We start from the raw sequence: 25,827 nt of genomic DNA, 5'->3' as shown, positions 1-25,827 counted from the left end.
TTTGGGGTGATACAAGGGTCTGCAAGCAGAAGTTATTATCAGATCTGCACACTACAGTTACTCACACCACAGATTGCTCCTGCAGCTGCTGTCCCCATCTAAGGGTGAGTGAGGGTGGAAGAGCCTGCCCAGTGCAGATCCAGAGCCTGGCATTGTGGCAGAGACACAAGTCTGGACCAAATCTCTCTTAGCCACCTCATAACTCGCTCTGAAGGGTTGGCAGCAAAGCTAAAAAACACCTGGGCACCCATGTGTGCATGTGTGCACATCTCTCTCAGGTTCTGCATAGGGGAGCTCCCTTCCCAGCTGGAAACACAGGGTGGCCATGGTCACAGTGTGGGCAAGGGTGGCACAGTCACTCTGAGCTCCTTGACTGCAGCATCTCACATCTCACCAGGCAGGGGTTGCAGCGAGACAGAACAGCCCTCCTTGTTCACCTGGAAAAACATCTGCTGGGAGCAGGCCTTGGAATCTAACTACCAGAGTTAAAGGCAGCATTAGAATTAAACTCAAGGGCTTCATTGCCAGAGCAAACAGATCTGTGATCTGCTGCAGGTTGCTCTGGAGCCAGTGAAGAGATGGGAAGCCCTGGAGGATGAGTGGTACCTCCCAAGACAGGTCTCATGGGTGGGCAGACCTGCTTTCTAGAGCAAAGAAGCCAGGAGACACCTGCCTTAGGTGCAGCTCTGAGCTCTAGCACATCCTCCAGATGTGCATCCCTAAACTCACCTCTGAACATCATCTGGTGAGGTAAAGCCAGGGACTGTGTGGGAGAGCAGGGAGAGGAAAAGGAGCAGGGAGGAAGTAGAGAAAGCCTACCGTGGTGCATTGGCAGGGTTAACATCTGGCTTCCTGCAGATGTTTGTCTTATGGGGACCTGGGGACTGGCTGAACTGGGGTATTTGCATGGGAAATTCTCCAGCAAACTGCAAGCATGTACTGGAGCCTTTCCCTTGGAGAGGGCCTATTTTGCACCTCTCTTCTAGGGCACAGATTTTCATTAAAGTTGGGATGGATGTATCTCCAGCACCCTCACTGTGCTGACAGATGCATTTTAAACTGGCCAGCAGGTTTAAAACCACCAGAAGGCACACGGGGAAAGGATGGGAACAGCCATGTGCCTCCACACAGCGCTGGTGTTATGAGAAGGATGAAACAATTACCAAAGGAACTGTTGAAAAAGACCCTCTGCTCCTGCACACAAGAACAACCAAAACCCATTTCCTACAAATCTGTGCCCAGGTCCTGATGGCACATAAGGAGGTACCAGCTTGACTCAAACCGTTTTTCCCATTTTCTAAAGGCAAACCCTTCCCTCCCCTGCCTCCTTTAGTTAAATTTTAGATGTCTTGACACCTCTGAGAAACCCACATGCAGTGGAAGGAGACCAGCAGAGAGCAGCAGAGCCTGGAGGGAGACAAAGGCACCCACACACCATATGGGTTGAAAATCAGAGAACTAGCATTAGTCCCAAAGGTCAGGCTCTGGCTGAGACACAATATATTACCCACTAAAACTGACAGACCCAGAAATGAGGACAGCATTCAAAGGTGCCCAAAATTATAAATAAATATTAAAAACACGAGGTAAAGTTTCACCTGCTGCTTGCTGAGATTTTTTTTGTTTAGAAGAACTGTGGGAGACACCATATGTGAAAGGCTTTAACATGAAAACCTGCATTAGAAGTAGCTGGTCCAAAGCACATTTTTAGGGTCTCCAGCCCCCTCACAGCACACGGAACACCAATGGCAGCAGCAGACAAGGCTGCCCAGGCTCAAAAGCCAGTTGACCAACCAAAGAGCTTCAGATGATAGCAAAGCACACCAGAGCTCAGTCTGTCACTTCAATGCCCAAATATGCACATGAAATACTACTTCGAGCATTTTTCAGCTCCATTAAATAAATGAAAGATTTACATACCTTCTTCCCATACAGATATTTGGTGATTGTCAGCCTTGGCTCTTGCTGGTTCTTGGGGTCTCCAGACCCCTATTAAACAGTCTGGAAATGATAATTAAACAAAGCAAGTCTGTCAGCTCAACAACCACTATCCCAGGCTTGCAACTCCCCTGGAAAATTGTGCTGGTCTGCAAGGAAAAAGTTACAAAATTCCATCTGCTCTGGCTCCCACACAACCTCCTCTCAGCCTTCCCCTGAGCGTGCTGAGCAGCACGATTGTAAATCATCTCCCTGGGCTTTCCAGGCCTCTACAGATCCATGGGTTATGGGCAGGGAGCTGGCCACAGCCATGGTCTCTCTGTACACTCTGTACAGCACTGTATGGAGGGATCAATCTCCCTGTGGCAAGTGTCTCTTTCACACACTCCCCGTGCAAGCACTGTGCAGCCTCTGCATAACTTGTTGGCTTTGACCATCACACACCAGCTCTGTGATATCTCCAGCCCCTTCAGGTTGTTTTCAAAATCATTGAGTCCCCCAGGGCCACAGGCTGGATGTTTTCCTTTGGAGAATATTCTCCAACAGCAGCTCCAGTTCAGATACTGCTGAGTTACTTTACAGTCATGCTGCATGTGCCACACCAACTCTGAGCATTACTTCTCAGAACACGACCTCTAAGTCCAGCGGGGCTCATGTGTTCCCACCTTCAGCCCAGCTGCAGTGGGACCTTTGCCTGTGGAATCACCCCAGCCCACAGCAGTGAACACATCAGTCATATCACACACTCAGAGTTTAGGTATTTCTCTCTTCTTTTTCTCCATTTTTTCCCAGCTGTCAACTACAAAGAGGCAGTGGGACTCACACAATGAGTCACTGTCACAGGCAAGGAGGTTAGCTACCCTAAATCAGTCCCAAGACTGACTTGGGTGGGGGAATCTCTTAACTCTTCTGTCCTTGGGCTCAGCAACCTTTCAGTTTTTCCTCTTGCAAATCAGCCATGCTAAATTCCACTCTTCTCTGGAGAAAAACAAAGCCAAACTGGTCATGCCACAAACACAGCATCACTGGGAGGTACTGATCTCTAATGGTGCAAGAGTTTTACCAACTGAAATCTAGCAAGAATAGGAAAAATTATGGCCTTTTAAAACTCTTTCAAACAATTACAGAAGGAAATGAGAACTTGCTATGCCATTTTAATGCCCTGCTGCTTTAGTAAAAATTTGGCATGACTGTTCCATTTAATTTCAGGATTTTTTTCAATTTTCTGATTTTGCTTGGTCTTCAGTTACTTATTTTTCCTTCCTTCCAATTTTACAGAATTTGCAGAGGTTAAAGGGCATAGATACACAAAAGGAAAGGAACTGACAAAACAGATAACTCTTTTTTTCCATTTGACTACCTTTTCCAGATGTTCCTGAATGGGAACAACACACCAGGAAAAAAAGGCCTTGAATGAAAAATAAATAAAAAAGTGGTGGGAGTAAAGGATGACAGAAGTGGGAAAGTGAAAAAGAAGAACAGACAGTTCCTCAGAGCAGGATATCCCACCCCAGACTGCATCTCTTCCCACTGCTGAAGCAGAGTTTATTTGCAGGCTCACCAGCTCTCCTGGCCTTGCCTGCTGCCAAGGATTTATTTTCTAGGAAGCCTCTTTCCAGGCCCAGAAGAGGCAGTGGGAATGCCTGGACCCTGGTCTCAGCAGGTGGATACAGCAGCTCTGGTGGCACTGGTGCAGCCAGGCCATGCTCTCAGGACACCTCTGGGAAACACAAGCCATACTTACAGAGGCATTTTGCCTTAGGCTGGGAAAAACTGCCTTCATCTTCCATAATTATCCAAGAAATGACAATGAACAAATGGCTCCCTGCCACTTGTTATTTTGTTAGAAGTTTGCCTCCATGCAAACCAGCTGCCTCATGACCTGGGGAATGAAAACTGCCTGATTCTTGCAGGTTTGCACCCAATATTGCCATTTCCTCACTGCATTAATTCTAGCTGCCCATCCCTGCACCCCTTCCAGCCCTGCTGCTGCTCTCTCCTTGCCTCAGGAGTGGCCCCAAGCTGTGAGTCTCAGTGGCTGAGCACAAGCCATGGGGACAGCCCAGCCTGGCTCCCCAGGGAAGGACATCCACCATCACCCCGCTGCCCTTGTGTCCCACTCTTACTGCTTTGACATGAATAATTCCAGCTCCCCTTTTCCCTCCCTGGCACAAAGCTGCCCACTCCCCCAAAGGCGGCAGCGTGTAAAAGTTGTTGCATCTCCATTAAACTGTACGCGCTCCGCCCGCCGGCCGCAGTGCACTTCAGATAATTCTTTGATGCAATATATTTTCCAGGATAGGCTTTTGTTTTCTTTCTTGGCTGCTCACCCTCTTTCTGTGGTCAGTTTTGCTCATTTCTCTTGTAAGCTGTCTAGAGGCAGAGAAAAGGCTTTCAGTTTTAAGCAGTTTCCTTTTCAGTTCCCCTTTATTGAATTCCAACCTCCATTTTTTTTTTTTTTTAAGCATAGGGACATCATTTATCTTGGACTTTAAGTTGCAGGGGCCTTCAAGGGGCTTCTTTTTTTCTTTCCCAGCTGCATTTGTTGACACACAGTCAATCTGTTTTTTGCCTTCGTTCCCCCTCTTCCCCCCAGCAGGCCATAAAGTATCGACAGCTGTGCCCTTTATTAGCATAGCCATTTTAAGCACAACAAGGGGGAAGAGACTAAATATATTACTGCCATTACCTCTGTCAAAAAGTGACAATTTTAAAACATTTTAGCTTTTCACTGGGAAAGCCAGCAGCACAAAAGAAAGTGCTATAATTTTATTGTAAATGCTTTTTAAATATGGGTCACTTGGCCATAATCAATAGAAAGGATGGAAAAGTTCAAAGCTTGAGAACAGTTCAGGCAGATAGCAGAATTTTTTTTTTTTTAAAGGCATGTCTTTAAAATATGCTAATTGGGGCAAAAATACAACAGTGAGAAGCATGCAAAATAAGATCTTGTTCCTGGTGGTTTTGTTTTCTTTACAGCTCTGTTCATGCTTTTCCCATCTACTTATAAGTGTGTTTTACAACTTGGATGGGAATTATTCCTCCCCAACAGGGTGTTATGAACATTTGGGGACTGAGAAAACAGGAGAAAATCCAGACAGTTACTAGTCTCTTTTCAAAAAGGAAAAAAAAAAAACCCACTAATGAGCTACTGTTTTTTTCTAATGCCTTTGGAAGTGTGATGTGCCACAGCACTGTGATTTACCATGCAACCTCACTTCTTGAGCATAAAATAATTCTGAAGCCTGAGAATCCTGGTAGTTTAGATTCAGGTTTGAATTCTTATTGGCAGAAACTTGTATTTTAAGCTTCTAGAATGAAGAATTGGGTTTTTTGATTAGACAAGGGCTAACACCCACAGTCAGCATCTGTTACAACCTCTAAAATGTAAAAGAAAGCTAACGGATGTCCTGAAGCCTGATGGTCTTGGCTGCTTTTCTTTTAGTTTGTAATGGTTTCATCAGGCAAAGAGGAAGGGGCAATCTCAGCAGGGTTTATTTTGAATGGCTTCACCTTCCTCTCCATTTGTGACATCTGGAGTGAACCTAGAAGTCTTTTCTGTTATCTGTCCTCTAGTTACAAATTTTGCTGGAGGTTTCACTTTGTTTCTCAAATTTCAGAGTGTATATAAAACTTGGCTTATACTAAGGCAAGTTGTTAAACAGGTTCCCAAAAGCAAAGCTGCTTTAAAGAACCTGTTTAAGCAGGAAGCCCATGAAATCCCGCACACAGCATTATACAGCACCTACCAAGGGCTGTGATGCAGCTTTTGTCTTGTGGTGGCTCCTGGAGGCCTGTATCCCACTGCACTGAGCAATCTCCAAATTTGTAGGAGAGAACAAGCAAGCATCCTGCTGTGGGAAGAGTGTGGTCCGTGGCAAAGGGGAAAGTGGAAGGAATTCTCACCACCCATCTTTTGGCAACCAATTTAGCAGTTAAATGTAACCAGCTGGTCTCCCCAGGCTCCCTCTGTAGTCGAGGGAGGGAAAGCAAAGCTCCTGCAGAGGGTCATTCAGTGCACCCAAATTAGCCTTACTCTGAATTGTCCTCTCTCTCATCCGTGACTGGAAAAGGAGTTAGAAGAGACTACCCGGGTAATTTAGTCAGCTAAGATGGGTGGTCTGAATAATTCCTTCCCCACCAACCTCTAAAAGCCTGCCTAGGTACCCCACAGAGATTGGCATGCTGTTGGAGGGATTGATTCCCAGGCACGTCAGCAGCTCAGTGATCTGTGCTCTCGCCTGCTCTGGAGAAAGCCAGGATGTTCGAGGAACTCACCTGGTCCTGTGGGACCCTGCAGCTCCCAGCCAGGACAGAGAGCTGAGCTGACCCACGTGCTGTAGGACTGCTTGTGGCAGTGGTCAGGTTTGGGATTTTTTTCCCTACCTGACTGACTCCATCTGCTGTCCTCAAGCCTGGCCAGAGGCCACTGGGGTAGGAGTAGCTGCAGGTCAGCCTGGCCCTCGGAGCTGCCTCACAGCGGAACTGAAAGTGGCTCCAATGCTGCATAGAGAGGAGACAGGGCTGCTCCTACCTCCTTTCCAAGAAATTAGTTTGGTCCCATCTTGTGGGAGCCCCCTCCTCCTCCTCACTCACACGGAGGGAGGAAGCAGGGCTTGCTCTCAAGGACAGCACGGCACAGCAGCACGGGGCACCTGCTGCGTGAGGGACTGACCTGCAACACCCACAGCGTCCCTGAGGCCTCCAGCCGAGGGCAATGACCAGCCACAGCCTTCAACGGGGCCAAGCAACAGGGAAAAGCAGAGGACTAACAGGACTCACCTGCATTGCTGTGGTGAGAGAAGGAGCCCTGAGAAACACTCAGCTTTACTACAGTCACCACCTTTTTCCTCACCTCATACCACCTGGGCCTCTCAGCCACCCAGCAGCCTCGTGCCGGCCCTGCTCCCCTCAGGCAGCGGCGGAGGGTGGGATGGGCTCCCTGACCCTGCTCACCCCAGCTCGGGATGGACTTCCAGAGCACCCTGCCACACTCTTCCTCCAGCACTGAGGGAGATACATTCCAGGCACAGCTGGAGGATACACAGAAAAGCCAAAAGGACATCAATTCCCCCCAAAATTCCTGGTCTAAATATTGCATCACCAGAGTGACGCGTATCTTTTGCATGGATATTCCCTGAAGAAATATTCCCTGACACTTTCCATCAGGGCCAGACCCACGCAAGTAACTAAGATGTTAATGCAAGAAGGATTTTCATTTGTAGGATTAAATAACTTTTTTTCTTCCCCCTGTCTAAAAGTGAGACACATCTTTGCACTACTACTAAATCACTGCTTTTTCGTGCTTGACCAGAAAATAATCTGACCTGGGCAGCTGTTTAACTTCCTGCTCAAAGACCAGCAAAGTCTGAGTCTCAACTGTTTGAACAGTGGAAGAGTCTTTTTACAGCCAGCCTTATTAAAGCTCAGGATTTTGTTAGCTGTTTTGTGGTAATAAGTTGAAGTACAATGTTGTGGAATGCTCCTTCAGGAGATTTGGGATCTTGTGTACTTTGGGGTTTACTTTCCTTTCTGACTAGGGTGCTTGGCAACCCACTACTGCTACAGCTTTATTGTAATGTTCTCTTCCTTAAAGCCACCTTTGACAACTGATTTTTAACCCAGGTAGAGGAAAGTTATGATTTGAAGAACTGTAAGAAAAAAAATTGCTATTGCCTAGTTGCTCTGTTGGTTTTTTTAAAAAGCATTTGCAGATTTTCAGGTACCTGGAAAAACTCAAGATACAGGGTAAAAACTTCACTTTGGCCACACACACATACAGTAATGTGGTACATTCAAAACATCAAAGCTAATGTGGTTTTCCTCTTTGGCGAATTTCTTTAAAGTCCTAGTAATTTTCTCACAACATTTTTAACAGATTGTAAATGACCCTTTTTCCTGGAAACCACTTTTGGGGCAGATGAAGTTTCAATTAGCATTTGGGAATACCTGCCAGGAAGTTTTAAACAAATATGTCTGTATTATTTTGCAAAGGAACAAAGTATTCTGACAAATTTCAGCAATTTCCCATCAGCTTTTGTTTCATAACTCTAATGGGAAACAAAGAGAAGCAAAGCTTCTAAATCATTGATGAGCTTTAATGAGAACTGTGTTGCTTTGGACTGTTGATGCCAAAGACTGAAACACAAGATTTTGGGTTTGGGACTTTTTGGGTGTGAAAGGTACATGTCCCCAAAACCCACTGGGTAACACCTTTAAAGTCACCACTAGAAAACCTACTGACTTTTTAATCAGAAAGGAGTAAAATGAGACATTTCACTTAGAGACCCTTCCCCACACTGCCCAGTTTGCCAGTTTAAGCAAGACTCAGCTGCCCAAGCCTCCAGTTTTGGAGGTTCAAGTTTGGAAATAAATTCAGGAGCAAAATTTCACAGTACACAAAAAATTCAAGGGAGCTCCTTTTTTTAACTTCACTTTTCTCCAGACTCCCATCCAAGAGAAATCTTACCATATACTCAGTTACTCTGAAAACACCAGCCAGCACAAAAGGAAGCAGAGGAACTGCTGAAGGACCTTTGTCCCAAGATATTCCCAGACCTCCAGCCAGAGCAGCTAAGGTTGGACCTATGTTACATTGCAAAGATAAACCAAAAGATAAACGAAAGATAAACCAAAAGCAGCCTTTTCACAAACTATCCTCTTGCAACAAGAGGTGCTCTGGGGCACTGCAAATTGTTCATTTATCTACATTAACCTGCACTGCAAACAACCCAGCTGTGACAGCCACTCTTGAGCTACACGATTAAGGCATATCCTCCTATGCTTGGTCTTTCCTTTTTCCTTTTTAATTGACGCAGCATCTCATGTCTGTAGAACCTTCTACAAGCATCTGTTCTCCAAGATAAACTAAACAGAACTATTTACTGCAAATGTTGCTGCCCTGTGGCAAATGACAGGAGGCAGAGCACAAGAGCTTTGTGCTATACTGCTTGTAACAAGGTCCCTGGAGCCATTATTGTTTTATTAATCTCTTTAGCCAGCTAATCGTGGTAGCATATTCTACAGCTTGTAAAGCAACAATTGAGATCTTGCTCTTTTTACTGCTCTACAGCAAGAAGCCCCTACAGAAGCTCCTGACTGAAACAACTCCTTACCCAGCCCCAGCTGACACCAAGACAGTTCCTCATTAACAGGGCCAGGGAAGTTTTGCTCCTCGGGGAGGGATCACAAATTCTTTTCACCTGTAGGGCACACAATACAATACTTGCCTGTGCTGGGCTCAGAGTAGTCAGTGCATGATGCTAAACCCAGAATTACATTTTTGAGACCCAGCTTAGATGCAGCCAAGCACATTTCTTGCTCTTGGACAACTGGTCTCTTCCATTTTTGGAGTCATGTAGAAGAAGTATGACATACTACATATGTACCAGGAAAGACATTGCTGTGGCTGGGCAGTGTCCTTTGGAAACACAAACTCAACCACTGAGAGGACAGCAGCGCATTATTTTTTTCTTTTCAATTCTTTTGGAAGACTAGGATCATCTGTAGAAGCTCCACACATGAGCAACCACAGCACAATTTCATACCAAATTCCTCTTTACATAGTCTTTGAACACCAACTTCCTTAGTTCAAAGAACCAGTGTCAAGTCATAGGAGTCAAGGAGAAACTGGAGAACCATCACCAAGCTCTGAAACTTTCCCAGTGAATGGCATGTTTAAGCTTCTGCACAAAATATAGAATTAGAAACTAGGGCATGGATTACTCTTCATGTAATTCATGCTGGAAGAAACACATAGAAAGAAACCAAGCAGGCAAAGAGGCAACAACAGCAGTGCAGCACGCCTGAAACTTTAATCTTTGTTTTTAAAGAGTACAGAATCAAAAGTCACACTTTCTTCTCCTTTCCACCCACCCATTCTCTATCCCATCGCTTCCTAAGTTGTCTCTAAGAGGAAATATTTCTTTGTTGATTAGTTTGACTTCCCTTCAAATGAGGCATAGCAGTTAATCTCCAAAAGTAGGCTCCAATTCAGTGAAACACTGGCACATGCACTCCAGTCCCCTCCCATTCATAGCAACATTTAAGTGCAATACTTGAACACCATTTTCAATAGGGATGTTTTTACTTAACCAAAGAGGGGAGGAGGGGGTATATTCGTGTGGTCTTAACCACGGAGGGAGGGAAGACATACAACATACACCATCTTGTTCCCAATTTAAAGGCAGTTTTAGAAGCAGTCTGTCACTGACATTGTTAAAATCTTAAGGAGCAGCTTAACTGGAGAAGTTTGTAGCAGTAAGAAACCCCAGGGCACTTTAAAAACGGGAGCTTTGAAATCATTGCTCAATGCCAGCTAAAGCAGCCTCACAAGGTCAATCAGACTTCTAAGTCTAAACACCCTCTGCTCCTAAATGCCATTAAGTAAACACGCTTCATTAATACAATTATATAAAGAGGAAGACTGGCAAGACAATACAAAAGATTATCAAGAATGGGAAAACCTACAGAGTTCAGAAAACAGGATTCTGGAAAATGAAAGTGGACTATATTTTACACTGTAGGCTTTCACTTTTTATCCTTTTGAAATACGTTTAATTTTAAATTAATAAAGATCATAAACTAATAAATTGATATGTTCTCTAAACAGACATAATAAAAATTCAGACATTACAGCACAGGACCCATCATTTAAATATGCCAATAATAGAACAGTTAAAGTGATGCTGGCTAATGCGATGATAAAAGATGCAGCTCTAAGGAGAAGTGTGGATTAGAAGAGAATTGAGTGAAGCAGGTGATGCTTTAGTCTGAATCTGAGCTCTCTTGCTTGCTGGTATGGTACTGGCTGACTGCTTCCTCCAAAGGAGCCATTGTCCCATCCGGCCGCACTCCCATTGGCTTTATGAGCTCGTCTCTGTGAGAGATTGAAGAAAAGCATCCATATTAGCATGTGCACACATATCAATTCCTGTGTGTATAATATAGTCCCATACAGTACATGCTTAGATACATAATGAGCCTCTGAAAGGAAGTTATTCCTGCTAAAGCCCTCTGTTTTGAAGAAAAAGGCACAAAAAACCTTCCCAAATAGGTGGGAGGGGAAGAGCAGGACAGATAAAGACTTCATTCATATAGGCCAAGCCTACTTAGCCAATTAAAGACACCATGAAAAGTCAGTGCCTAATAGGCTCAAGACAAGGAGCAGGTTCACTGTTTTAGATACACAAACTAGCTTTTTTTCTGAGAGCTCTCTGACAGCCAGCTCTTCCTAAAATTTCACCTGCCATTCCGGCTAATATATGTCCAAGCAATTAAAACAATAATTTGATACATATTCATCTTGTTGAAGGAAATAAATCAGTTAAGAGAACAGACTCTGCCTACACCAGTATTAGGGGTGTGTTAAGGACTTGCTGATTCATTTTAAAAAAAGCTGACTGATTCTAATACTATTGCTTTTGTTTGTGGCAGTTTAATTACAGGATTTACAGCCATTTTAATCTCTTCAAAGCTCCAAAGGCCGCTCAGCAGTTAATCCAATTATATCTACTCCACAAGCTTCAGCCTCATCTAAGAGATGATTAATTATTGATTAAGCCAATCAAAAAGTATTAGCAAAGATTTATTTAATCCTTACTTTTTATCACCTCATTTATATGTGGATTATGGCAAAACCTGTAAGGGCAAAGATAACATTTTGATTTCATGCTGAAAAAAAAAAAGGGAAAATACCTCTAAATATTCAAGAGTCACCTTAAATAAAGGAGCAGAGGTTTGATGTGAATTTATCCCTTGGTTGAAAGACAGCCCAGCAAAACTGTCAATTTAACACATATCTACCACCCTCCCAAGCCACATACAATAAAACTGCATCACTCTGTGGGGAAGCAAAGGCATCTCACCAGCTCCCTGCCTTGTCTGCACTACTACCTTGGCTAAAATAGGGACAATTCCTTCTACACAGCTGGCAATCAATCCAACCTTGGCACACCCACAGGAACAGCAAGAAAGGCAACATCTGAGTGACATGGCATGCATATGCCAGACACTGCACAGTCAAGATGCAGTTAAGTCTCAAAAAGAGACCAGCAAGATAAATGCAGCTGTTTGTGCAGATGTGACATCAGATCCTACAACAAAAAACTCAATAATGCCACATGAGAAACAATTGCTGTGGCTTGACTGACCAGACATCATGGCAAGTCTGATGCCAGGGAAGAAGGTTTGCAAGACCAGATCAAAGAGCACAGGCCAGGCTCTCCCTCAGCATGGGTGGAAGAGTAGGATCCATCTTTAAACAGACTGGAGAGAATTTGCCATTACTTCAGGACTGCCAGTGAATCCCCTCCCTCCTGACAATGCAATCCATAGTGTGCAGATTCTGCCCAAGTGACAGCACTCAGAGAATCTCTTGGAGAAGTATGGAAAAGACACCTCTGAACCCTCGAAATCAGATTCAAACCGGCTCAAAATATGAAGACTGCAAATCTGGTGTCCAAGGAGGACAAGAACCTGCCTGCTATTGGGGTCCCCCAAAGGCAAAGCTGGAATGCTTTGGAGTTGTGTTTCATAGCAAAGACTTTTTTTCCACACAGAAAAAATCCTATACATCTAAGGTCTTTTAGGTTTTCAAACTTTAAAGATGGTACAAAACAAGTATCCTCTAAAATGCAAAAATGTAGCTATGAATAACAAAATCACCACTGCTTTCCCTTTAAGCTGAAAGGATCCTAGATTTTTGTTTTAAAAATCCCAAAGCCTACACTTAAATTGCAACATTTAATACTTGCAGCCAGAAGTCAAAGGATCACATAATTTTCTAGTCATTTGCCATTTATATTTGGTAATAAATGAATTGTAATGGCTAATAAAGGATAAAGAATTTGTTCATGAAAAAGGAAACAGGAAATCAAGGTCCCAAGATCCCTTTATATGGGGACCTCCCTCTCCTCCCAACAATTCTTAGGCCTTTAAATACTGTCAAGAAGTCCCATCTCATCATTTGTCAATTATAAAGGCAAAGCTCTTTCTCTGAGGCTTCCCTTTTCCAGCCTCACTTTCACATCCTGCTTTAGCTTTAGCCTTTAACAATGGGAGTCAGGCTGAACTCACATTGAACAGACTAACAAGGATGCTTATCAAGTACCTTTCTGTTCCTGCCTGAGCTTCCTGCTTTGCAAGTCCCTGAGCAGGATGGAAGAGTACTGGTAGGGATTTGCTGTTCTCTGCATTAAGAGGCTGAATTCCACACATCCTTCACCAGGCAAGTGCTACCCAATAAAATTGAACTGTGAAAAGAAAGAATAATGCCAAAGGAAGGAGGAGAAGAAGCAAGGATCAGCCTATTTTTGTTTCTAACCACAATTTAGACCTCAACTGTGCTTTGACACCCTGGACTACTGGAGGATGTGCTCACTGTCCATGGGGAGATACAAGGTGGGAAGGGAAGTGCCAGGCCTCAGAAAACAGGTCACTGTCCAGAAACTGGATGTTTACAGCACATCCATAGCACAGAACATCACTGGCCTCAGCCTAGTAGATGGCAGTGGGAATTCTTCCGTATCCATGAAGTTCTATACAAGCACACAATGTGTGTATTTATACATGTTCAAAAATCCTTAGGTGACCTTCCACATACTCAGATGCACCTTGCAACACTCATTTTTCTAATGCAAACAAAGCATCCTATTCGAGTGTACTCAGAAGCACACCATAATTAAACAATTGGTAAAATGCATTTTCTTCTTCCACTTCCAGATCTCCCAAGAGTCCCTTCAAATATATCCATACAAGTTCTGCCTTCCTGCTTGCCATTTAGCTTGATAACAACTCAAAAATCATTGCCTTGTTTTGAAGGGTGACTCTCTCCTGCCTGCTGTCTGTGCTGCAGGGCAGCACTGCCACACAGAATTAATGATGGTGTCTGTAATCAAACAGCCATCATGTAAACACCAGCCTGCCCCTTTGATAAAACAGCGTCTTGGGGACCTATTCACCTCCTTATAATTGAGTGCCACATAATAGTTCCGATCCTTTCAGGGAACATTATTTTGTTCTGTGATTAGAAAGGGGAAGAAAAAAACAAACTCCATGTAGCATTGCCTTCTTCATTGATCCTATGATTAATTTTGTGTTTTTAATGAGTAGGGTACCTTATTTAGACAGGTTCTCTTACTCGTTTTGTTGACTTCTGTTCAATGTACAACAAAACCCAAGCTGTGATAATTGGAGACCATTTTATCAGCAAAAGGATTCTTGCTATTAATACAAGGTTGGCTTGGAAAAAGCATCCTGACATTCTAAATTAGTCAATTAATATACAATTCTACCTACCATTTATAATAGAAAAAATGTTAGCATTTTTTCCAGACATTTTAATTAACACAGAGTATCTCCAATAATCTATTATATAGACAGAATATCACAGAACACTGACTTAAGGTGGCTAACTGGATGTTTTGCAAAAAAAAATGGAAGGCTGAGTTAAATCCTTGCAGATCTGGGGAGTTTTCAAAGCTCAAAGATGTGCATCATGTGCAGAGGACACTGACTTACAGTCACCAAACAGCTCTCAAAGAACCAACAAGACACTTACTGCAGACAAAACCCACAAAGTTATATCAGGGCCAAGTTCAGTCATCCAGGATCAGCCTAAGTAGTATGTACACCTCCCAAGAAATGCAATAATCAAGATTCATCATGTTCATTTTTACCTGTAATTTCTATAGATTTCATTATTAAAAAAAAAGTAATCTCAGCCAAATTTGATCAAAATGCTGATTTCTATAAAAGCTTTTGTAGAATCTATGTTAAAATATTGGCACAGGGGAAATGAGTTCACAATAATATTCAGCTTTCCTACAGGTAATTTGAGAAATCAAAACTGGGTGATTAATTTTAATTTAGCTTTGTTGATGGTCAATTATCTCATGAACAGGCCCAAGCACCAACAACCTAAAAGAGTAGAAAAGCTTAGTAAGTATGACCTGAAATGACTAAAAGCATCAATCAATTTTACATGACCTTGAAAAGTTTCCACTTTTCAGTGCCAATGCTGAAAATAAAGAGAAACCTGAAAAACAAAAATCCACTGGCATATTATAGAACTAGGAAAAAGATGTCCCTTTGTACTTATAGCTTCAATAAATATTTACAAAGGGTATGGTGCATTCAGCACTTTGCAAAGGGTACAGCTGCATTCAGCAGCCATTAATGAAGGCTATAATTTCCCAATGAAGTAGTACTGCCTGGCAAGTTTGTTTTCTGAGTTCTGATATTCAGCCAGTCAAAGCCAAATTTGGAGTGCCCCAGTGACAAACTGGCCTGATCATCCTCATTGGTCAGGGAGAGAAGCTGACAAGCTTGTCCTTCAAGTCCTTCAACTTTTTTCTTTTTTTTTTCCCCATGCTTTTCTCCAGTAGAAGTGTGACAGCTCTTCAAAGCTTAGCTTCCACTGCTGGGACAACACCAGTGAACTAAGCAAACCTGTTTTACTGTACATCACACAAGTTAACTCTAAGCTCCTGTTCAGGTTGCACTAAGTTATGTAAACTTGCTCAAGATCAGTTGTTTGTTCCTGTTCAACTTCCTCCCCTCTACAAGCAAAGCACTGCATCAAACTGAACCTGTTCGTGGCACAGCTCCCCCTCTATGATGACAAGAGAGAGCAGCAGAAGCAGGAAACCTGTCATGAGCACTCTGCCTCAGAGGAAGACTCAAACCCCAGAATCAACTAAAAACTCCAATCAAGCAACCTCTGCTTTGCATCTGTAAGGTACAAAGCAAGGGTAAGAAGTGCATTCCACAGAGATTTAAGACTGCAAACTCCCAGCACAGAAGGGCTCAAGCTGGAGGCAGCACAAGTGTCCTATTCCAAAACCATGGAGGGACTCCCCACTACTGTATGCAGGACTGGCAATGTCCCATGTTGTTTAACATCAGCAGGGCCCACAATTGTACTCAGTTACATTCATGAAAAACATCCCACAGCCTCTCCATTCCAAGTCTTAGTTTCTTTTTCCTTCCTGCCAGCATTTCCCTCCTCCCCAATTTTTAGTAAAACAAGAAGTGTGGGAAGAACAGTGAAATGATTTTATTAATGTTATCACAGCACCTAAAGGGGTCACATCAACAACACTGTCCCACAGTAACCACAATACTAAACAAACAAAAACCCTCCCACAAAGAGTGCCAGCCCTGAAGCAGTGTAAGTGCTATAGAAGAAACTGCAGGTGGATGTAGGGGCACAGAAAGCCCAAGGTGACAGCAGTGCTGCTGGCCAAGAGGATAAGTGGTGACACAGGGCAGCAGCTGCTCAGTTATTGTGAGCCTGTGGCAGGCACCGCAGCAGGTGCCTCCAACCCTCCAAACTGAAAGGGCTCTTGTGCCACAGTAACTATTGGGAGTTTTTGTGTAACTGCTGCAGTGACAGCAACTGACTTGTCTTCCGTCTCAGCTTATCTGCAGCCTCAATCTTTCTTTCAAAGAACTTTTTAGACCAGTTAGTCATTTTGTCGTGGTAGCCTTGACGCTCAGCATCTTAATTCTCTAGCTTAACATAGCAACGATTCCATTTTACAGAGTAGTTCAATTAAGATTACATGTGCATTGCATTTTCTTCTCTTTCCTAAGAAGACTGTGACATACTACACTTGCTTTCCATGCAAATAATGTGAAAAAATATCCAATTACTTCATTGACGGTCTCAGATGTTTTAAGTTGTTTTAAGTTCCTTCCCTGCTTTCAATCCTGCCTGTAATTCAGTTTTTGACAGCTAATGTAAAATCCAGATTCTCCTGTATCTTTTGCTATATTCCTAATCTTTAGCAGAGATGTAAAAAATACTTGTTTTGCTGAATTTCTCTCAATAGATCTTTTTAATTGACTATCTACAGATGCTCACAAAACAAGCACATTTATAGCTGCTGAGTTTTTTTCATGTTTGAAACTTATATATATACCTCCTACAGCTCAATTCAATGACAAATTAGTACCATATAAGTGTTCCTCAAGAGTGTAACTTTGTTTATGAATTAAAAAAAAACCAAACTACAGGCAATCACTCCAATATGGCCAGAAGTATGGGGAAAGAAAAAACAGTAAATTCTAGGCATGTTGAGCCAAAGAGAAAAAAATATAGAGATAACAGCACAGGTCTATGTTCTTTTGTACATCGACTGTTACGAACTGAAGATAACTCTCTGTATCAATACTGTAACACCATTATGTCACACTAAGTATACATTTCTTTTATGGCATTTACCTTCGTCACATAAAACAAATTACAAAGGCTGATTTGTAATCCAGTCCTCACTTAACTGCAAATTCCCTTTTAATTGCCCCATTATAGAATTTATTGTTTCTGACAACAACTATTTTCACACTGTATTTGTTCCTCATATAAGCAGCAGGCATAAGTAGTTACAATGAGATGCTGCTCATTAACTTGGGGAAAATAAGCACGCTTGCCTTGGGCCTGGATTGTGTCCCATGCTTTAAAAGAAGAAATTCTCTTCATTACCATCAGCCTATTCAGGAGTAAGGTCCTCTCACCACCAGACATTCCCAATTCTGTCCAATTGTCTACAAACGAGGTTTCCTCTGAAGTCCTGCAACATACCACTATTTCCTTTCAAGTCCTGAAGATTTTTCTCTGCTTTTAAAGTGGTCCTAATCCTAAAAGAAGTTGATTCTAGCACTATTTTAAAGCACTAGACCTTAGAAAAGACCCAGGATACAAGCTGCCTCTCAAAAGCAGCTATAGTACAATACCTGGAAAGTTTATCAAACATGTTGACAAGCTTCATAGCTTCATACTCTTTTTGTTCTTCTGTCATTTCATCCATTGGATTGGGCATTGGTTCTTCTAAATGACCAGTGATAAGGTTAATGCTGGAGGTGAAAAAACAACACAGTTTACATTTCTGCAAGAATAGGTACATTTTCTATTTTCTTAATAGCAGGAAACAGGAAGAACTCACAGAAACCATCAAGACTAAAACTATCTGAACTACACATGAAAGGTTTTGTTATAAATAGACAAGGTTCATATTTATACCCTATTTTCTCATGAATCATGACTATATCTTCATGTTGATTCACTTAATGCCTTGTCAGTGCTCAAAAATGCACAGGCTGGTAGTTCTTGTTGTTGGAATCCAGACAGGAACAGTCTGAAACCTGTTCCAAATGATGATGGTAACAATGACAATGTCATTAGTGCTAATGAAATAAATAGGGAACTGGGTGACAGATACATGTCTGAAACTAATTCTGTACAGGCCCAATTTCAAAAATACAGAGAGGATCCAGTTAATTTTCCATTAAGTTAGTTAACATTACATCATGATGATGATTTTTGCTCAAACCAGATTAAGTTACTTTACTTTGAGCATTTACAAAGTCAGCTTTATTTTCACTGTTAATACAAGTGAATAGTGATACAGAAACAGTAACAAAAACAGAGAAGTAGTTTTAAAGAAAATTTTCAGGGCACATTATCCTTTCAGATATTTTAATCACAATCATTTAACTGCAATACAGAAAATCAGATGCACAAATCAACAGACAGTTATCCTGAATGTTTCATTTAAGTGTTAGCTTTTAACCGAATAGATGTTATAATTTTACTTATGCATATAATTGAATGTCAGGCTTTTGAAAGAAAAGGAGTGAGAAAACAGCAAGAAAAAGAATTCTAAAGTGCAGAAATAAAAAGAAACCTCCTGGTTTAGAGTAGATTTCTTAGCATAGAAGCAACATAACTCCTAAATCTCATACATGTACCTTAATAAGAATCTTTCAATAAACCACAAACATCCACCATATACCTAACCATGGCTGTGTAATTCAAGGAAAACAGAGTAAAACAGAAGAGTAACGCTAACATTTCAGATCTCCACTATCAACAATTTCAGAACATCTTTAAAATGGCATCAAATCTTAGGCGTAACACAATAAACTAAAACCTCTAACACCCAATCAACTACAATAAAAATCAAAGGAGCTTCTATGTGGTCACTGAATCCTTCAAACAAATATATTTGGATTCCTGCTGCATGACTTCTGTAGAAGTTATTTTGCTTCTTCCATATTTACATATGTGACCTGCTTGATTCTTTAGGAAAATTTTAGTACCAGGCAATCTGAAACTCAGTCAAAACTGAAACTAAACCTACTGGCTTTCTCCTTCGTAACAAAATTCTGGCTAAAACCTTTAGTTATATTTGGCACCATTACCTTCTCCATTACAGAGATATACCCCACAAACAAGTTATCAGCTTGGCAAACTTCATGTGAATTCCTCAAAAATCTGGGACAAAACCCATCCTTGCTAAGTTTGCAACTAATTTTTTTTCCTATCACTTCCTTAAAAATCTCTTTCTACACTTGAATTTTAAGTAGTTATTCAGATGTTAAATCATTCTCATAGTACCTTTTTTCCTGCCCCCTGCAACCATATCTGACTACATGATGGTCACTATTAGAGGCTGGTTTCTCAACAATTAGACCATGAAATTAGCAGAAGACAGGAGTTAATAAGCACATATCATTCAATAACTGGCCTCTCTGAAAAAGGTAAAAAAACCCAAAATTATGTCAAAAGAATCCAAAATGCAACAGGATATGTGAAATTGAAAACAATACTATACTTTGGCTTTGCAGATTTGTATTCTTCTGTGTCTGTATCTTCATCATCTGAGTACCAATGATCTCCTCTTCCGCCTGCTAGCAGGCCCCTGGCTGCGAGCAATCCTGCTGCATTACCATAGCCTGTGTATTTCAACAAGCTATCGACTGAAAAGAGGATACAGAAAATTATTCAGCTGTAATCAGCTACAAAACAGACCCCTCCAGGGCGCTATAAGAATTGAGAGTTACTGCAAGCGGCAAATATACCAATTACAACAAGACCTTATATAAAAGGGAGAAGAAAAAGTAATTTTTACCTCTCTCTTTACAAAGAACAAAAAGAAATTCTGCTGCAATTTGCTTTACTCCAAGGTCAACATGTGTCATAAGGCGCACGAGTTTGTTCCTCACTGTTGTACCAACTTCAGGACGGTTTGAGACATCTCTTAATGGAGGCAGTACCTGGCAGCACAAAACAAAGGGAAGAGCAGCATAAAATGCAGGGAAATACCTTGCAAAACCAGTATTTGCTAAAACAAATGTAGTAAAGAGTTACTCTGTCCTTCAAAAAAAAAAAAACCAATAAAATCAGACAACTATGCCCACATGCATTAGTAGTAACTCTTGCTTCTTAATATTTTTAAGTTTTCTGGTCTGTCATTTTGGGCAGAAAAATACCCAGTCTCAAATGCAGACTTTAAAAATACAATTATTAGGAGTTTATGAGCACAAATGGTTGTCCCAGGAGAGTTTGTCAACAGGCATCCATAACCTCATGTTCTCTGTTTCTTCTGTTTTGCTCCTGTATTTTGTAAAAGTATTAGAAACAGCAGTTTAAGGAAACTTAGACTGTTAAAATGCTGTGTGGTTTATACAGAAAACGATGTGTTTAATGAAAAAGCAGGAAAACAAGTATACTGCAAGTTCTACTACAAGTTTCTACTACTAAATTTCATAAATGGGCTATACATATAGAGGAAAGGCACACTTCAACCAGAAAACACTTTAAAAGCTCAAGCTAAATTTCAGAAATATTTTAGAAAAATCACTATTTAACATTTCCTCAACACACTATTTTCTCATTAGAGGTCATTAAGACTTAACTTCAACCCTCAAGAAAGGCAAAAAGTGCAGAAATGATGGCTTTTTTGGCAAACGAGCTTGTGCCTCCTTGTGTGGATGCCTTCAGGCTCAAAATCTATGTAAATTTTTTCACATTCAAAAGATACATGATATGATCTGCAAACAAATCTGGGTCATATTAAGAAATATTTAATGATCTGAAAATTCAAATAAGAATTATGGATCTTCAATACTTTATTAGGGAATAAAACAAAGTATGTCACCAATTATCATAAGAAATTGCAAGTCCTTTATCTTCTAAATGTCCAACATAAAGTGTCATGTCCTGTGCAAAATTACAGCACAATTACTACTGAAATTGGACTCACTGGGAACTGATCCTTACATGAATGCTGTAGTATTGACTGCTTTGGATAAAACAGACCCTGCCTTTTTCAAACCAAGTATTCAAACAATTAGAAAAAACATTTTACTTTGTCCCTGCTTATTCCCCCCAATGGGGATAGTACCATGACTGCCATTTCCCAATGTGTTGTAAGAATGAATTATGTTCTTAGAGTACTCTAATACTAATACAGTGATGAGTGCCATAGGACAGTCCATGAGGAAATCAATCATCCTGTCTTCAGATCACAATTTGAATAGCACACAATAAATAAAGCCCAAGGCCAGCACTTAACAATGAGGGTAATTCAAAATATCAAACATCCAGTCATGCAGTTAGCAACATCCATCCATTCTCTGCACTATATGAGGCAGTGGTCCTGTGGCAGGAGTCAGCATGCAATTATATCCTGACATCGAGATGCCCAGATGTCGTAAAAACATGCAGACAACTTCATTTTCTAGCTTCTGAACACTTGGCTCTGCAACTTTTTTATTTTTTTTTATTAAGTTAACAGATCAGCAAAGTAACCTAAAAACTAACTGCTGTGAATAAAAATAAACAAACAACAAGAACAAGTTCCTTAAATTCCTCAAAAACACTTTTCTGGTATAGATGAAAGAGGCAGAAAATATATGTTCTTTTTCATGTTAAATTCCGTTTATGAATTCAGGCACAGCTTTGATCTGGGAGCAGCATCTAGGATGCAACTCAAAAGTCACTGCAGCTTAGGAGAAGGACAGCAGCAATGAGGGGAGCAATTTCTTTCTCTTGCTCATCTTTTAAATTCTTTCCACTTGACCTCAAGAAAAGCAGCAAAACAAATGGAAAACACCACAGTCAGCCACCAAGCTACACAGATCCTTTAGCTCTTTAACCATGGCACAGAAATCTTTTACCCAATTAAAAGCCACAGTCCATAGTGTAATAAAAAGCTTTTTTAAGAGACAAAATTATGAAGTGTGCTTCTGTCCAGGGACACTTCTACTCTGACAGGACAGCTGATACACACTGCTACACAAATCTTAATCCAAACAACTCCTTCCTGCTGAGGTAAAACTAAACCTCAAGCAGAACCCATCAAAACCCTGCTCTCAGTGGCCACCACACAGCTCTGCAAAGTTTAATTAACTGCACTGAAATGGTTCTTATTTGCTAAGCCTAAGACCTTACTGAGCTTTTTACCCATCTCACACAATCCATGGTGACTCACATTAACACAGCTTTACAATATCCCTGATGTTATTATTTAACAGCTCTACAGAATGTATCCTGGAACTCTGGCCATAATATCTACTGATTTACATGACTGAAAAATTATTTCTACAGCACTGTCCTGCACTGATGTACAAATGTCAATGTCCATCATTAGCTTCATATTCAAATTTTGAAGAATATTTTACATACCTGAGCTTTGATAAACTTCCTGATATTCCTGTGAGTTCGGCAGCATTCAGTTAATAAACTGAGAACTGGAGTCAGACCTTCTCTATAGCTGCTTCCCTAAAATAAAACCAAATACAAATAAAACATTTTAAGAGTGAATTTTCCTTTTCAAATTCTATGAACACTTCAATAAAGTTCTATATGACAGTCAAAATATGAACTTTACATAAAGAGCCAAATGTTCACCCTCAGACACACATAAACAAATAACTTCAGAGATTCACAGAAATCTGCTCTTTATTTTGAGGTGTTTCACAGTTTAGTAGGACATCCATATTTGTGCTAAGTACTGGCTGAAAAGTTTATAGAAAGTTTGATATATGTGCACTTTCTGCTTTAATGAAAGAGGTCCCTTTTGTGAAAAATCCCTGCAATCCATACCTTGTCTATTCTCTTCTCCATGAAATCCAGCAAAATCTGAATCGCTCTCATATTCATACCATTGTATTTTATATCTGTTTCCTCTTGGGACGATGAATTAATAAGAACATCCAAGCAAGAAACAGGAACATTGCTTAAGAGGTTGATTGCATTGCTGAAACAGATTTTAAAAATTCATTATTCATTTGGAAGAAAGAATTAAAAGCAGAGTACAACTCACCATAAACTGCTCGTACAACGGCAATCAAAAAGAGGCCCTACAACTCAAACAATGCTTTATTTTCTCCTCTCTGGGTTTTAAAGAAGGTGGCCTGCATTATCGCCTGAGTGCTGGCTCTTGGAACAATCAAGGAAAAAGAAAGACAAAAAGTTCCAAAAGCAGCAGTGCAGGATTACTTCCAGCCCCCAGTCAGTATCCCATCCCATGGATAAGGCACAGCTTCCAGCAGCAAGCTACAGCAGCTGATCTTGCAGGACAGCAGGGGGAACTCTCACATTGATTTGCAGTGGTCAGGGCTTTTTCCTCCTTGAAACTTAAAACATTTTACCACACATCTACATTACCAACATTAATGTGGCAAAATACAACATGGACAACATCTCCTCCTGCTGTAACAGGGGGGCAAAGACCTAAGACCATTTCTTCAGTCCCCTGATATATTTTAATTTCACTTGCAGTACATATGAAATACAGAAGGCTTTAAATGCATTAAAAAAAGACTCAGGTTTATTTACCAAGCACTACCCTTCAGTAACTGGCAGTATTCTCATTCTACAACACAAAGAGGAGCGTTTCCAAAGAGCCATTAAGTGATTTCAATTAGGCCACAGGGTCCCTCCCTCCTCTTTAATGGAGTAAGGTGGGACTTACTTTGCAAGGGTCTCTTGCAGGGTACTCATGCCTTGAGTTTGCTATCTACCCTGTTCTCACTGTACAGACTTGGGCTTGTACTGTTCCTGAACACTGGGAGAAATTACGCAGATGCTGCAAAAATTAGAATTCTGTCATTATTTACTTGCTGATGTCCAACTAAACTTATAAATGGATGTATTTAGAAATAGCACAAAACTATTCAGGTTTACCCATGCAGACCTCAAAGTGATCAATGAACCAATGAGCACTTATGTTTCAAGGACTGGTGAAGTGTTCCAAGAAGGGAGAAAACTTTTCAAGCAACTTCATTTAAGACTTTTAATAATATCTACTTAGAAGTTGCCCTCTTTGTCTAAGTTATCAACACAATTCTAACAAAGAACTAGCAAAAGAGAAAGCAAATCATCATGTTATGGCCACCAGACCATAACAGGATTTCTAACAAATGTGCTGGTTCTGGTTTGATCAGACTGGGTGGCTGTTCCACGCTGTGCCATCTCCCTTTTGCTCTTTTAGTAATTGAAATTCAGACCACTGTTACTTTTGGGAACGCTTGTTCTCTTTGTTTTGTTTCTAAATCCTGTTCAAGATATGTCTTTTATATCACAGAAGTATTCCTCTCCAATAATTCAGGAACAGTCAGAAACAAAACACAAGAAATTCAACAAATATTTGGTGGTTTCAGGCCTTTCATCAAAAGTTCTCTTTTTACCAGTTTCTTATTAAACAACCAAGTTCCCAAACACCTACAAAATTAATTTTCTGGATCACTGTGCCTGAGCTATTCTTTTCAATAAATGAAGCCCGGCTTTCTGATCTTTGTCACTCTACTGACAGTTTTATTTGTGGCAGAGGAGTGTATGAAATTCTCCAGCTACCAGGAAGTCAGTGACTATGCACAGATATGCACAATAGTGTTTGCATTCCTACTCCAGGGGGTAGAAATACTGCGTATATTACTCTACCCTTTTCGGCTTCCTAGAGATCATTAATCACTGGGACATGACATCCACCCACTCATACTCCCAGCCCCCTCCTGATATGCAAATTCAGAATCAAAGGCCTATTTAGAGCCCTTGAATGCCTTGATTAAAACCTTGTTAGTGGGCAAAAATGGCACTCACTCTAACATGTGGTACTTTAAGTTGTTCATATTCAAACATTAAGTAATGATGCAACAGAACAACAATGACAATACTGGGTACTAAAGTAGTTAAGATATTTTTTATGGCTAACTTCTGCTTTTTCATTAGAAATAGCCCCACTGATAATCAGTATACATCATGGCTCAGGGCATGTATCCAACACACAGTGTTCACCTAAAATAAATCCTCAACTTACACATTCAGAGCACAGTCATTCAAACGATGTGCTTTAACAGGCTGCCTAAACCTTTCACTGGAGCATCTTAGGTTCTGCAGATTTACAAACTTAGGGAAGTGCAAGCAATCAGCAATCTTAAGAAACATATTTATATCTCCCTGATGCTTCATAAAGTTTATTTTGCATTCACCACTGTTTGTAATTTATTTTATTTTTAACAGTTTTCATAATTGCCTTACTGATAGACTCCAGGAGGAAAGCAGAGCTGGAAGTTGTGCTCTGCTCTTTGACTCACACCTCATCTCTAGCAATAAAGATTGCATGGTCAGAGTCTAGCATGCTTAACAGCCCAAATGATAACACAGCCTCTCTTTTTCAGCTACAGATTCCTAACAACAGTTTACTCGTTTGTTAGTGCAGCTCCTATCAGGAATTAAGTTTTGCTTGTCCAAATAGATCAGTGACTGACATGGGGCCCTCTGATGCAGGTCCCAATCCCTTTGAGGATTTGCAGGGGCATTACTTCTGAGGATAGCTTTTCTGTTCCAGAGTTGACTTGTGATGAACAGTCTTAGTAGACAAGTGTATTCAATTCTATAGCTTTTATTGCATCCTTGTAGCATTCAAAGACAAAACTCAGGTTCAGCAAAAAGACTGAAATACTTGAATTGCAGCAGTCAAATCCTGCACAGTGCTCTTGTAGCATGTAAAATCAAGATCGAATACCACAAGCAACGATGCAATACTTGCATTCTTTACTCTTCAGCTAACTTAACCAGCTACAGTTTGCTAACTGAGGGAC

At 41.0% G+C, this 25,827-nt stretch overlaps 1 protein-coding gene across 2 annotated transcripts in view; it reads right to left on the bottom strand.

Annotated features, from left to right (window-relative positions):
* Positions 1-9,733: 9,733 nt before the first annotated feature.
* RIC8B (RIC8 guanine nucleotide exchange factor B) overlaps positions 9,734-25,827 on the bottom strand; it is a 32,056-nt gene continuing 15,962 nt past the window's right edge. For both annotated transcript variants that reach the window (XM_005527728.3, XM_088055183.1), the window contains exons 5-10: positions 22,829-22,982; positions 22,409-22,504; positions 19,851-19,995; positions 19,554-19,698; positions 17,674-17,793; positions 9,734-10,816 (exon numbers count right to left, since the gene is read on the bottom strand). In XM_005527728.3, the coding sequence (XP_005527785.2) occupies positions 10,705-10,816; positions 17,674-17,793; positions 19,554-19,698; positions 19,851-19,995; positions 22,409-22,504; positions 22,829-22,982 (772 nt within the window). In that variant the 3' untranslated portion in view covers positions 9,734-10,704. The remainder of the gene's footprint in view (positions 10,817-17,673; positions 17,794-19,553; positions 19,699-19,850; positions 19,996-22,408; positions 22,505-22,828; positions 22,983-25,827) is intronic.

Source organism: Pseudopodoces humilis, chromosome 5 (genome assembly GCF_049639895.1).
Source record: "Pseudopodoces humilis isolate 2021_Gansu_Grassland_sample_001 chromosome 5, ASM4963989v1, whole genome shotgun sequence".
Classification (NCBI taxonomy): domain Eukaryota; kingdom Metazoa; phylum Chordata; class Aves; order Passeriformes; family Paridae; genus Pseudopodoces; species Pseudopodoces humilis.
This window is presented reverse-complemented; position numbering and strand designations above follow the sequence as displayed.